Consider the following 11,074-nt stretch of genomic DNA (forward strand, 5'->3'; position numbering starts at 1 on the left):
CGCCGCCGCGCTCGCAGCGGCCGCCGAGCCGCCCCGGCCCCGGCCCCGGCCCCAGCCCCAGCCTTAGCCCCAGTCCGGCTGGGCCCCGCGAGGCTGCGTCGGGGCGGGCGGCGGCGGCGGCGGCAGCGCGGAGGGGCCGCTCACCCCGCAGCCCGGCCTCGGCCTCCGCCGCTTGTCGCCGCGCCCCGCCCGCGCGCCCGCCCCGCACGTCCCCCGCCGGCGGCCACCATGAGCACAGGCCTGCGGTACAAGAGCAAGCTGGCGACCCCAGGTGAGCCCGGCGCCTGCCCGCGTGCCCGCGCGCGCCTTTGTCCCCGCCGCCCGCGCGCCTCTCACCGTGTCTCTCCGTCTCTCCCCCTCCCGCCGGCCCGGACCCGCCCGGAACCGGACCCGGACCCGGACTCGACCCCGACCCCGATCCCGCAGAGGACAAGCAGGTACGTGCGCGCCATCGCTCCCCTGCTGGGAGACCCGGCCGGCTGTCACCCATTGTGACACTAGCGCCGCGGGTGCCCAGGCGCGACCCCGCCCCCGCCGGCCCTCACCCAGCCCTGTCGCGATCACCGATTGTCAGCCGGGCAGTGCCGCCGCACCTGGGGCTGCAAAGGGGAGGAGTGGGGGCCCTGGTCCCCTGACCACCGTGCACCCCTCCCCAGGATGGGGGGATGGGCAGAGTATCCCCCTCCCAGAGGGCCAACGCCAGCATCTCCTGCTGACCTGGCCTGTAGGCCATGAGCTGGGGGTCCTGGGTGAGGCCATGGTCGTGGAAGGCCACGCTGGGGGAGGGGACTTAGGCTCCATCAGCCAGCACAGTCCCTGAACAGCCCCACAGCAGAGGGCCTGTAGTCACCCCACACCTCCCCTGCACCTTCATGCCCCTCTCCCTCCCCACACACAAATTCGAATGTTCGGGTCTGCAGCAGGACCTCTTCCCCAGATTGGGAACCCCCAAGGTCTGGTCTGAGTCATTCTTGATGCCCAGATGGGTCCTGGGACCCCGTGGGTACAAATAGGCTTGTGGCTTCTCCAAAGGGTTGGCCTGGGCCCCACCCTCCAGGAAAGCAGGACTGGACAGGAGGCTGGCCTAAGCACTAGGTGAAATCCAGCCGAGCTCACGGTTAAACAATGCTGTGAGACCCCTGGAGTGGGGTGGGGGCTGACAACCAGATGGCCTCGGGGGGCTGGGGGAACCCTGCTGGTGGCCTCTCTGGCTTGAGCTCAGCCATCTTTGGGTGAGAAAAGAAGAGCCCAATTCTGGCACCAGGCTGGCATTGGCAGCCCCTGTCAGGGATGGAGTTTCTCAGGAGCCATGGGTGCTGAGTGGAACTCCAGAGTCTTGGCCCAGGGTGCAGCAGGCAGGGCAGGAGGGCTGGGCAGGGGGGGCTGGGAGCTGGGGGAGTCATTGGTTGACCAGTGCCATTCTCCTGGAAGGGACACACCCTGCCCAGAGGTGGGTGAGGCTCTCTGGGAGGGGCTCCTTGGGGAGCCAGGCTGGGAGCTGCCTCCCCATCACAGCAGGTCAGACAAAGCCTGAGATGCAGGGACACATGCGTCAGGCTATTGTTTGAGGGAGATGGAAGGAGCTGAGGCTGGGAGACCCGGGAGGCCAGGCCTCCGAGGCTTCTCCTGGGCCTGCAGGTGTCCCCAGCTTGACCCAAGGGCACTCTGAGACCCTGGGCTCCAGCCACTGCTGTTCGGTGCGGCCAGGCTCTCTTGCCCTTTACTGCAAGGTGGGGACCCCCTCCTGCTGAGGTGCCCATCCTTTGAGGTCAACTGGGAGTCCACCTCACCCCATCCCAGGCCTCCAAGCCCAGAGGAAGAAGGCACTGTACGGCCAAGGGAGGGAGCCCCGGAGCAGGAGCCAGGTCAGGTGTCTGGGGCGACCAGTGGGTCTGGGGGAGCTGGAAGCACATTTCAGTTTCCCTGCTACCACAGTCATTGAGCCTCAACCTGTCCAAGCATTCTTTTTGTTATTTGAAAGGGGGCTGTAGAGGCATTGGGGGAGCACCGTCACTACCCTCTGTGCCCCCACCTCCTCGCAGGCAGCACCAGTGGTCTCTTGGCCCTGGCTGCTGCTCCCAGAGCTGACTCCAGTGATTCTAAGAGTGGAAGTGGCTGAGAGGCTGAGGCATCGGGAGGAGGTGGGCGCAGCTGTGTCATATGGCTCAGGAAGCCCTGGGAGTATCTTTTGTCACTTGAGGACCAGAGAAAGGGGGTGGTAGGTAGGGCCCCTTCCTTGAGGCTCCCCCAGGGAATCCACAGGCCCTGACTGGGCCCAGTGGGTGGCAGGGCAGGTGGGTTGAACGCTGAGAGTGAGATTCTTGCCCTCCTGACCTGGGCCTCCCCAGAGCCTGTGCCTTACCAATGGGGAAACTGAGGCAGGCAGTCTGAGAGCCACACACTGTTAGACACCTCCTAGCCTGAGGCCTAGGCCCAGGGCTGTCTGTCTTCCTGGAGATGCCCTGGGCCCGAGATGCCAGCCTGTCTGGGTGGGTGCTGGGCTTCGAGGTGTGGACCCTCAGAAACTGGGTGGGACTCAGCCTAGAGGCTTCCTGCAGGTCAGGGCCATGGAAGGCTGGGGCCCGTGAGGAGGCTTTTCTGGCAGCAAGGACTGAAGGATGCACTGGTAGAGCCAGGGGGCCTGGAGCCACCCCCTTTCCCTGGGATGAAAGGCTCTCCTGTTCCCAGCTGTGGGCCTGCCCCTCCTCCCCAGGTGCCAGTGGCTTCTAGGCCCCACAACAGGACCAGGGCCTGGATGGGCAGTGGAGGAGGTCCCTCAGCCAGGAGGGCCTAAGGGAGGGCTGGTGGCGGGTGGGGTGGGGCTGGGGCCTCCAGCTTCTAATGTTCTAACGTGCAGGGACTGGGCCTGTCCGGTCCTACCCTGGAACTTTTCTAGGCCCCATGTCCTGCTCTGCTGGGCTTGCCTGTTGGGATTCTACTGGGGTCATGAAGGTGGGTGGCCCACAGAGCAGAGCTCAGGAGACCCCCGCAGTCCCTGGAGTAGCCACATGGGAGGGAGGCCCAGCTGGCAGGATCTCCGAGTCCCTCCAATCCTGTGGGTCAGAGCTGATGAAGAAGCTCACAGGGCAAGGGAGTGTCCACGGAAGCACATGGGAGATGGGTCTCATCCCACCCCCTACCCCTGTCTCTGAGGGCAGGGCCACCTGGGGGCTGCAGGGCAGCGCATGGGTGGCTGGTGTTTATTCAGCAGGCTGGCGGGGGCTTCCAAGTTTTGCAGGGACCGCCAGTACTCTGGCAGCCTGCACCCTTCCCTTCCCTTCCCTTCTGTCCACCCTAAGCCTCCTAGGGGGCGGGCCGGGCTGGACTTCACAAAAGGTGGGCTCTGCCCTCCTCCCGTCCCCCGAATGTCTTGGGGCGCCGCACCGGGAAAGAGTCCACCAAACACACATGCACACACCCACCCACACGCGCGCACACGCACATACCCAATGCGCGCACTCACACACGCGTACACACACACGTGCACACGCATGTATACACGCACATGTACGGGCACACACGCAGGCATTACACACACACAGGCATTACACACACACCCGCACGGACGCGCACACACAAACACGCGCACACACGCACAGGGGAGGTCAGCCCCAAGCAGGGCTGGGGAGGGGTGCAGGGCGCGGCGTGTCTGTGGGCGCCGTGACGCAGCCGGGAGGTTTTCGGGCAAGTCTGCGAGAAGACTGCCGGCCCTGAATGGGGCGGGTACCCGCGCGGTTGCGCGTGGGTCCCGGGAGCGGCCTCCGGCGCCCTCTGGCGGGCGGAAGCCGCGCAGCACCTCTTGGGGTCGGAACGCGCGGCCGCTACCGACTCCCGGCCCGCCCCAGCCCGCGTGCAGGACCCGGTCGTCCCCTTCTGCTGTCCTGGAGCCCGGACTGAGGCCCCAGGGGCGCGGCGGGGCTCCCGGTCCCCGCAAGCCACGGCCCGTCAGCGCCTCGGCTCAGCCCTGCCCTCCGCAGCCGCTTTCGGGTGGCTCCGCCCGCGGCCCAATTTCCAGGCGACCGTTTCCCGGCGACGGCGGGCGGGGCCGTCTCTGCCGCTCCCCGCCGAGCTCTCCGCGGGCGCCTGCGACGCCCCGCCTCTGGCTCGGGTGCGGGAGCAGGGCCTGCCCGGGCTGCGACGCCGCCACAGCTCGGGGCCAGTCCGCCCAGTCAGGGGGATGGCTCGGGCGGCCTCGGGGGTCGACGATCCCCCGGGTGGGCGACGTGCCCTGTCCAGGCCTCACTTCCCGCGTCCGCAAAACGGGGCGGAGAACGCAGCCTAAGGCAGAGCCGTGCCAAGGTCCCTCGCCGTCGCCGGGCTCTGGCGGCCTGACCGGGCCGGGGGTCCGAGCGCGCCCGCGGGCCCGCAGGGGTCGCCGCGATGGACTCGCTGGCAGCGCCCCAGGACCGCCTGGTGGAGCAGCTGCTGTCGCCGCGGACCCAGGCCCAGAGGCGGCTCAAGGTGCGTGTGTGGAGAGGGCGGAACGTGGGTCTGTGACCCCGCGGGCCCCGAGACTCGGCAGGGGGTCCCCATCCCCGCGCGCTGCCCGTCAGCGCCTAGGTTCAGCCCTGCCCTCCGCAGCGGCCTCGGGGGGTCCGCGGCCCAACTGTGGCCGATGTGCCCTGTCCAGGCCTCACTTCCCGCGTCCCCAAAACGGGGCGGAGAATGCGGCCGTGGGACCCCTCCAGGGGCCCCAAGGGTCTGCGGGGGCTGGGCGCCGGGGCGCGCGGGCGGGGTAGGCTCGGCGCCGCCGTCTATAAATAGGCGCTGCTCCGCCGCCGCCGCCGCCGCTGCCGCCGCCCCCGCGGCTGGATCCGGGCCAGGTGGGGCCTCCCGCCCCCTGCCACTCTCCGGAGGGGTGAGTGTCGAGGCCCCGAGCTTCTCCGGCTTATGGAGGGCCTTAAGTGTGTCCCAGGGGTCCCAATCCTGTTGCCCTGTGCCCGAGGAGGGAGGACACCGCCTGTGCCTGCTGCAGCCTGACATCTCCCCAAGGGACAAACACAGCCTCGGTCCCTGCAGAGCCCTCCCTAAGGTTGGGGCCAGGGGTGTCCTCTTCTGCCACCCCCTGGCCTGCCTTCTTATCTCCAGGCTTTTGCCCACGGGCCCTCCCCTCATTTTTGCCAGTGAAATGCCCCACCCTGGGAACCATACCCTCTGCTGTCTCCTCATTCTTCATTTGGTAAGAGGGTATTGGGCTTCCGGAGAAACCTTTTTGTCCCTAACTTGTCCCACCCTGCCCCCAGGACATTGACAAGCAGTACGTGGGCTTCGCTACACTGCCCAACCAGGTGCACCGCAAGTCAGTGAAGAAAGGCTTTGACTTCACGCTCATGGTGGCTGGTGAGTGGGCTGGGCTCCTCAGGGGAGTGGCTGGGGTCCCTGGCCAGCCAAGCTGTGTCGTTGGAGCCCCAGACCTAACCCAACTCCTTCTCTGTACCTGTGTGCAGGTGAGTCAGGCCTGGGGAAATCCACACTGGTCCACAGCCTCTTCCTGACAGACTTATACAAGGACCGGAAGCTGCTCAGTGCCGAGGGTGAGTGGCCCCCAGGAGGCCCTGGCACTGATCCCCAGCCCCCTTCCATGGGACCTCTCCAAGCACTCCCTTCCAGGTCCAGCTCCCACTGTTCTGTTCTTGCGGGTGGGTCCCCCCGGGGGTAGGGCCAAGGCATCAAGATGGATGAGGACAAGGGTCCTGGCTGCCAAGGGTGAGGGGCTGAGGGTTGGAGAGGCCCCTCCAGTGGCCCCTTCCCCGTAGAGCGCATCAGCCAGACGGTAGAGATTCTAAAGCACACGGTGGACATTGAGGAGAAGGGAGTCAAGCTGAAGCTCACCATCGTGGACACACCGGGATTCGGGGATGCTGTCAACAACACCGAGTGGTGAGCGAGGCCTACTGAGAAAGGCCCTGCCTAGGCGGCCACAGCACTCCAGGCCTGGCCTCACCTCCCTCCTGCCCACAGCTGGAAGCCCATCACTGACTATGTGGACCAGCAGTTTGAGCAGTACTTCCGCGACGAGAGCGGCCTCAACCGAAAGAACATCCAAGACAACCGAGTGCACTGCTGCCTGTACTTCATCTCCCCCTTCGGGCATGGGTGTGTGGCTGTCCTGGGGCCAGACTCGGGAGTGCACCCCCTTACAATATGGCCCCTGGCTGTGCTTATGCCCACACTTGGCTGCTCTCGGCAGGCTGCGGCCAGTGGATGTGGGTTTCATGAAGGCGTTGCATGAGAAGGTTAACATCGTGCCTCTCATCGCCAAAGCTGACTGTCTTGTCCCCAGTGAGATCCGGAAACTGAAGGAGCGGGTGAGCTTGCCGCCGCACAGGGGCCTGGCCAGGGCCCTGGGGCTGAGAGTACAAGGGGGACTTGACCGGCCTCAAATCTGACAGCCCTTGCCCCACCACAGATCCGGGAGGAGATTGACAAGTTTGGGATCCATGTATACCAGTTCCCTGAGTGTGACTCGGATGAGGATGAGGACTTCAAGCAGCAGGACCGGGAACTGAAGGTGAACATGCAGACTGCTGGGGCAGGGCGATGGAGGTGGCAAAGGCAGAACCAGAGGGCCTTGTCTCCTTCACACTGGGCCTGCTGGAGGAGGGCAAGGTCAGCCCAGTTGGGGGCAAGAGTCATTTGTTCTAGGAGTAGAGGACCTGTACCCCCTTCATCCAGAACTAGAAGGTAAAGGTCACCATGTCTTTGCTTGGCTGGGGTGGGTCATGCGGGCCCCACATGGTGCTTGGCAGGTATGGAGCACTTGACCAGATCCAGAAGTGCAACAGTGGGCCAGGCCCCCAACCCCAACCCTCTTTCCATGGGTTACCAGAGGAAGGGGCTAATCCAGTGGCACACCCTGGCTCCCAGATTTCTGACCTCCAGGGTTGGTGGCTTCACGTACCCCAGCAACTCGAGTGGTGATGATGGAGACCATGCCAGGGGAAGGTGGCCACCAGGGCAGGGGCATCAGCACGGGGAGACATAGGCTTAGCCCTGGGGAGGGAAGGGGCAGCTGGAGGGTGTGGTTCTTGATGAGGGAGGAGATGAGGGTGGAGCATGCCTGGAAAGGCCCTGGAATGTGAAGCCCTGGAAGGCCATGGGCTCTGTCTCCAGCCAGTGGCAGAAAGGCCAGAAAGGGGCAACGCCAGGATCTCTTTGAGGAGAGGTCGTTGATGGTGATGCTGGAGGGGTGCCCTGGGAATTACATGCCCGTTTCCCATCAGTAACCCTGCAATTACGCTGACCGGGTGTGAGCCCTTCTCCCTCCTTCCCCCAGGAGAGCGCGCCCTTCGCTGTTATAGGCAGCAACACGGTGGTGGAGGCCAAGGGGCAGCGTGTCCGGGGCCGCCTGTACCCCTGGGGGATCGTGGAGGGTGAGTGGAGTCTTGGGGTACCAGGTCTGGTGGGGGAAGGCTGTCCTAGGCTGGCGCCAGCCCACCACCCACTCCCACCCCGCAGTGGAGAACCAGGCGCACTGCGACTTTGTGAAGCTGCGCAACATGCTCATCCGCACGCACATGCACGACCTCAAGGACGTGACGTGCGACGTGCACTACGAGAACTACCGCGCGCACTGCATCCAGCAGATGACCAGGTGCGCTCCCCAGCCCCGAGCCAGACCTCGCCCCTCCGGCCCCGCCCACGTCTCCATAACTGAGGGCCAGTCCTGTCCGCCCACTCAGACTTGAACCTTGCACGATCCCCCAAATCGCCCCCCCCCCCCCGCGAGTCTGGTTTCCCTAGAACCAGTCCAGGGCTGTGAGGGCTCCGGAGGGCAGGGCCTCAGCAGTGGTGGGGATGGGCCAGGCATCGCCAGCCCACGCTGAGCCTCCGGGTGGCGCTGCCCCGTCCATCCCTCCCCCCACAGCAAACTGACCCAGGACAGCCGCATGGAGAGCCCCATCCCGATCCTGCCGCTGCCCACCCCGGACGCCGAGACTGAGAAGCTTATCAGGATGAAGGATGAGGAAGTGTGTGGGGCGGTGGGGGTGGCGGAGGCGGGCGGCAGGGATGCGCTCCCACGGTGCTGCTCACCGGCCCGGTTGTCTCCGCCCGCCCGCCCGCCCGCAGCTGAGGCGCATGCAGGAGATGCTGCAGAGGATGAAGCAGCAGATGCAGGACCAGTGACGCTCGTCGCGGACACACCGTCCGTCTCCGGGACGCCCTCCCACCCCTGGACCCCAGACCGGACTGTTCCCGACCCGGAGACGCGGGGCCACAGCCCCCAGCTGACCCTAATTTATTCTCAGCACCACCCCCTCCCAGGTCATTCGTATCTGCTTCCGAGGGGCTGGACTGTAGCCCCCGCCCAGCTGGCCCTCTCTGGCCTTGGGGGATCGGGAGCGAAGTTCGGCGGGACTTCAAAGATCCGCCTCTCTTGCCCTTCCCCCGCCCCCAGACGGTCACACCACCCAAACTGCAGGCCCTGCTCTAGCAGGCAGGCAAACCTAGGCAGAGGAGGATTCCCAGGGTCCTGGGTCTGTTCCCTGCCCCAATGCTGCAGAACGGACTTGGGAGCCCTCCTTTGCCAGCTCCCGCGGGTCACCCAGCAAGTGCTGAGACCCCATTTTCTGTCGAGGCGGGCCGGGTCTTCCCTTAGCCCCAGAAGCCCAGCGGGCAGGGTTGGGCTGAATCAAATGGGAGCTCTCCAGACTTAAGGAGGTGAGAGGCTGCAAGGAGGGCGGGCCGTGACCACCCACACCCCTTCTCCACAGCCCGGCCTGACCTGGAGGACCCCCGGGGCACTGGGCGGTGAGCCACCTCATGGCAACTCTCGGTGCCGTCCCCTGCCCTGGCTCGAGGCCTCCCCAGCACAGCTGTGGTGTGCCGGGATCCCGAGCCTCGGCCTCCTGATCTTACCACCCGCATGATCCCTTTCCGCCACACGATGCTCCGTTTTGTTCCGTTGTGAATGCCGCGTCCTGTCCTGGTGACAGGAGAACAATGTTGGTGAACGTCGCAGTGGGTGTCCGAGTGCTCCGTGTGCCCCTGAGAGCGGGTGGGAACGGAAGCCCGGGCGGCCTGCGGCCTCCGGCGATAGTGTGCTATCTGCTGCTGCAGCACGCGTCCGCGCGGCCTCCAGGCTATTTCTGGCCGGGCCGCAGCACTGTGGTCGGTGCGGGCGTGGCGGGGGCGGGAGCGCCTTATCGCTTGGCTCTCCCGCCTACGCGTCCCGCTCCAGAGTAAGCTGGGCCGCCGTCTTCTAGCCATGGGCTCCGGTGAGTCTGGAGTCCGGTCGGGCCCCCGGCTGCTCCCTAGGCCGACCCGGGTTGAGAGGCGCTCTGGTCCTTTGGCTGCAGCTGGGAGAGACTTGGGTCAGAGGGGGACTTCCAAACGGCGCGCGGGGTGGTCAGGGTGGAGAGGCTGGCGGGCTACCGGGACGCCGGGCATCAGGGGCTGGATGGAGCCGGGCCGGCGTTCTGGGTACTCAGAGACGTCGCCCAGGTGCCCCGCCGACCGCCCGGCTCACTGCGGCGCTTCCCTTGCAGGGCCGCGCGGGGCGCTGAGCTTACTGCTCCTGATGCTGGCGCCGCCGAGCTGCCCGGCCGCAGATTGCCCGGCGCCCTGTAGCTGCGCGGGGACGCTCGTGGACTGCGGGCGCCGGGGGCTGACTTGGGCCTCGCTGCCGACCTCCTTTCCTGTCCACACAACCGAGCTGGTGCTGACCGGCAACAACCTGACGGCGCTGCCGTCGGGGCTGCTGGACGCGCTGCCCGCGCTGCGCACCGCACACCTGGGCGCCAACCCCTGGCGCTGCGACTGCCGCCTTGTGCCGCTGCGCGCCTGGCTGGCCGGCCGCCCCGAGCGTGCGCCCTACCGCGACCTGCGTTGCGTGGCACCCCCAGCGCTGCGCGGCCGCCTGCTGCCCTACCTAGCCGAGGACGAGCTGCGCGCCGCTTGTGCTCCCGGCCCGCTCTGCTGGGGGGCGCTGGCGGCGCAGCTTGCGTTGCTGGGCCTTGGGCTGCTGCACGCGTTGCTGCTGGTGCTGCTGCTGTGCCGCCTGCGGAGGCTGCGCGCCCGCGCCCGCGCTCGCGCTCGCGCCGCACTCCGGCTGTCGCTGACCGACCCACTGGTGGCCGAGCAAGACGGAACCGACGAGTCCTGAGGAGAGAACCGGCGCTGGGCAACGCGGACCTGCAAACTCGACAGAACGCTACCCGAGGGGCCCTCGCGCCAACCTGGACCGGTCTCCGCCGCCTCCGTCCAATCTCTCATACCCACCCCACCTGCAGGCCCAGACCACGTGGGACAGAACTCCTGCCCACCCTACCCCGAGGGAGGCGAACCCACACCTCCAGGCTTGGGAGGACCATGGGGCACAATGCGGTCCAGACCCTGCCTGCGTCTCCCCTCCAAACTCTGGTGCTGAATAAACCCTTCTGGCCTTCTCTGCACGACTGACCTGGAAATTCCCCTCGCCAAACCCAGGAAAAGTCTCCAGGAGGCGGTTCAAGGGGACACAAATACTTCCTCACATGCCCACCCTAATCTCAGGGGCAGACAGGAGTCAGTGGGTGAACTCTCCCCTTCCAGTGACACTCCCAAAAGGCTACATGGGGAGGCATGAGAGAGATGCTAAGTGATAACTTGGGGGCCAGCGAGGACGCTGTGGGGAGAGTGAGGACCCTGTGGGGGCAGTGAGGATGCTGTGGGGACAATGAGGACGCTGTGGGGACAGTGAGGATGCTGTGGGGACAGTGAGGACGCTGTGGGGGCGGTGAGGACGCTGTGGACACAGTATGCTGTGGGGACAATGGGGACGCTGTGGACAGTAAGGACGCTGTGGGGACAGTGAGGACACTGTGGGGACGCTGTGGGGACAGTGAGGACGCTGTGGGGACAGTGAGGACCCTGTGGGGGCGGTGAGGACACTGTGGATACAGCATGCTGTGGGGACAGTGGGGACACTGGACAGGATGCTGTGGGGACGGCGAGGATGCTGTGGGGGCGGTGAGGACGCTGTGGACGTGGTGAGGACGCTGTGGGGACAGGACGCTGTGGACAGTGAGGATGCTGTGAGGGCGGTGAGGACACTGAATAGTGAGGACGCTGTGGAGGCGGTGAGGACGCTGTG

The 11,074-nt window shown here is 66.2% G+C and overlaps 2 protein-coding genes across 4 annotated transcripts; both read left to right on the top strand.

The window, feature by feature from the left end:
* The first annotated feature begins 106 nt into the window (after nt 1-106).
* On the top strand, nt 107-8,958 carry SEPT5 (septin 5). Of its 3 annotated transcripts, XM_025399112.1 has the most exons (12): nt 107-271; nt 427-437; nt 5,244-5,340; nt 5,448-5,534; nt 5,757-5,880; nt 5,962-6,096; nt 6,191-6,308; nt 6,410-6,511; nt 7,277-7,373; nt 7,459-7,594; nt 7,868-7,970; nt 8,071-8,958. In XM_025399112.1, exons 1-12 carry the CDS (start codon nt 229-231, stop codon nt 8,125-8,127), a joined length of 1,110 nt encoding a protein of 369 aa, XP_025254897.1. In that variant the 5' UTR covers nt 107-228; the 3' UTR covers nt 8,128-8,958. The 3 variants fall into 3 exon arrangements, with proteins under 3 accessions (XP_025254897.1, XP_025254896.1, XP_025254899.1); XM_025399111.1 differs by lacking the exons at nt 107-271; nt 427-437 and adding an exon at nt 4,064-4,461; XM_025399114.1 differs by lacking the exons at nt 107-271; nt 427-437 and adding an exon at nt 4,064-4,461 and having other exon boundaries at nt 7,470-7,594.
* Nucleotides 8,864-10,388, top strand: GP1BB (glycoprotein Ib platelet subunit beta). The gene is made up of 2 exons (XM_025399115.1): nt 8,864-9,218; nt 9,489-10,388. Exons 1-2 carry the CDS (start codon nt 9,209-9,211, stop codon nt 10,103-10,105), a joined length of 627 nt encoding a protein of 208 aa, XP_025254900.1. The 5' UTR covers nt 8,864-9,208; the 3' UTR covers nt 10,106-10,388.
* Nucleotides 10,389-11,074: the final 686 nt, after the last annotated feature.

Source organism: Theropithecus gelada, chromosome 10 (assembly GCF_003255815.1).
Source record: "Theropithecus gelada isolate Dixy chromosome 10, Tgel_1.0, whole genome shotgun sequence".
NCBI lineage: Eukaryota > Metazoa > Chordata > Mammalia > Primates > Cercopithecidae > Theropithecus > Theropithecus gelada.

Excerpts from the sequence above, each read along its gene's own strand:
- SEPT5 (XM_025399111.1), top strand. The coding sequence starts at position 4,381 with ATGGACTCGCTGGCAGCGCCCCAGGACCGCCTGGTGGAGCAGCTGCTG. Across the intron at positions 5,341-5,447 it reads CTTCACGCTCATGGTGGCTG|GTGAGTCAGGCCTGGGGAAA; the intron begins GTGAGTGGGCTG and ends ACCTGTGTGCAG. Across the intron at positions 5,881-5,961 it reads GCTGTCAACAACACCGAGTG|CTGGAAGCCCATCACTGACT; the intron begins GTGAGCGAGGCC and ends TCCTGCCCACAG.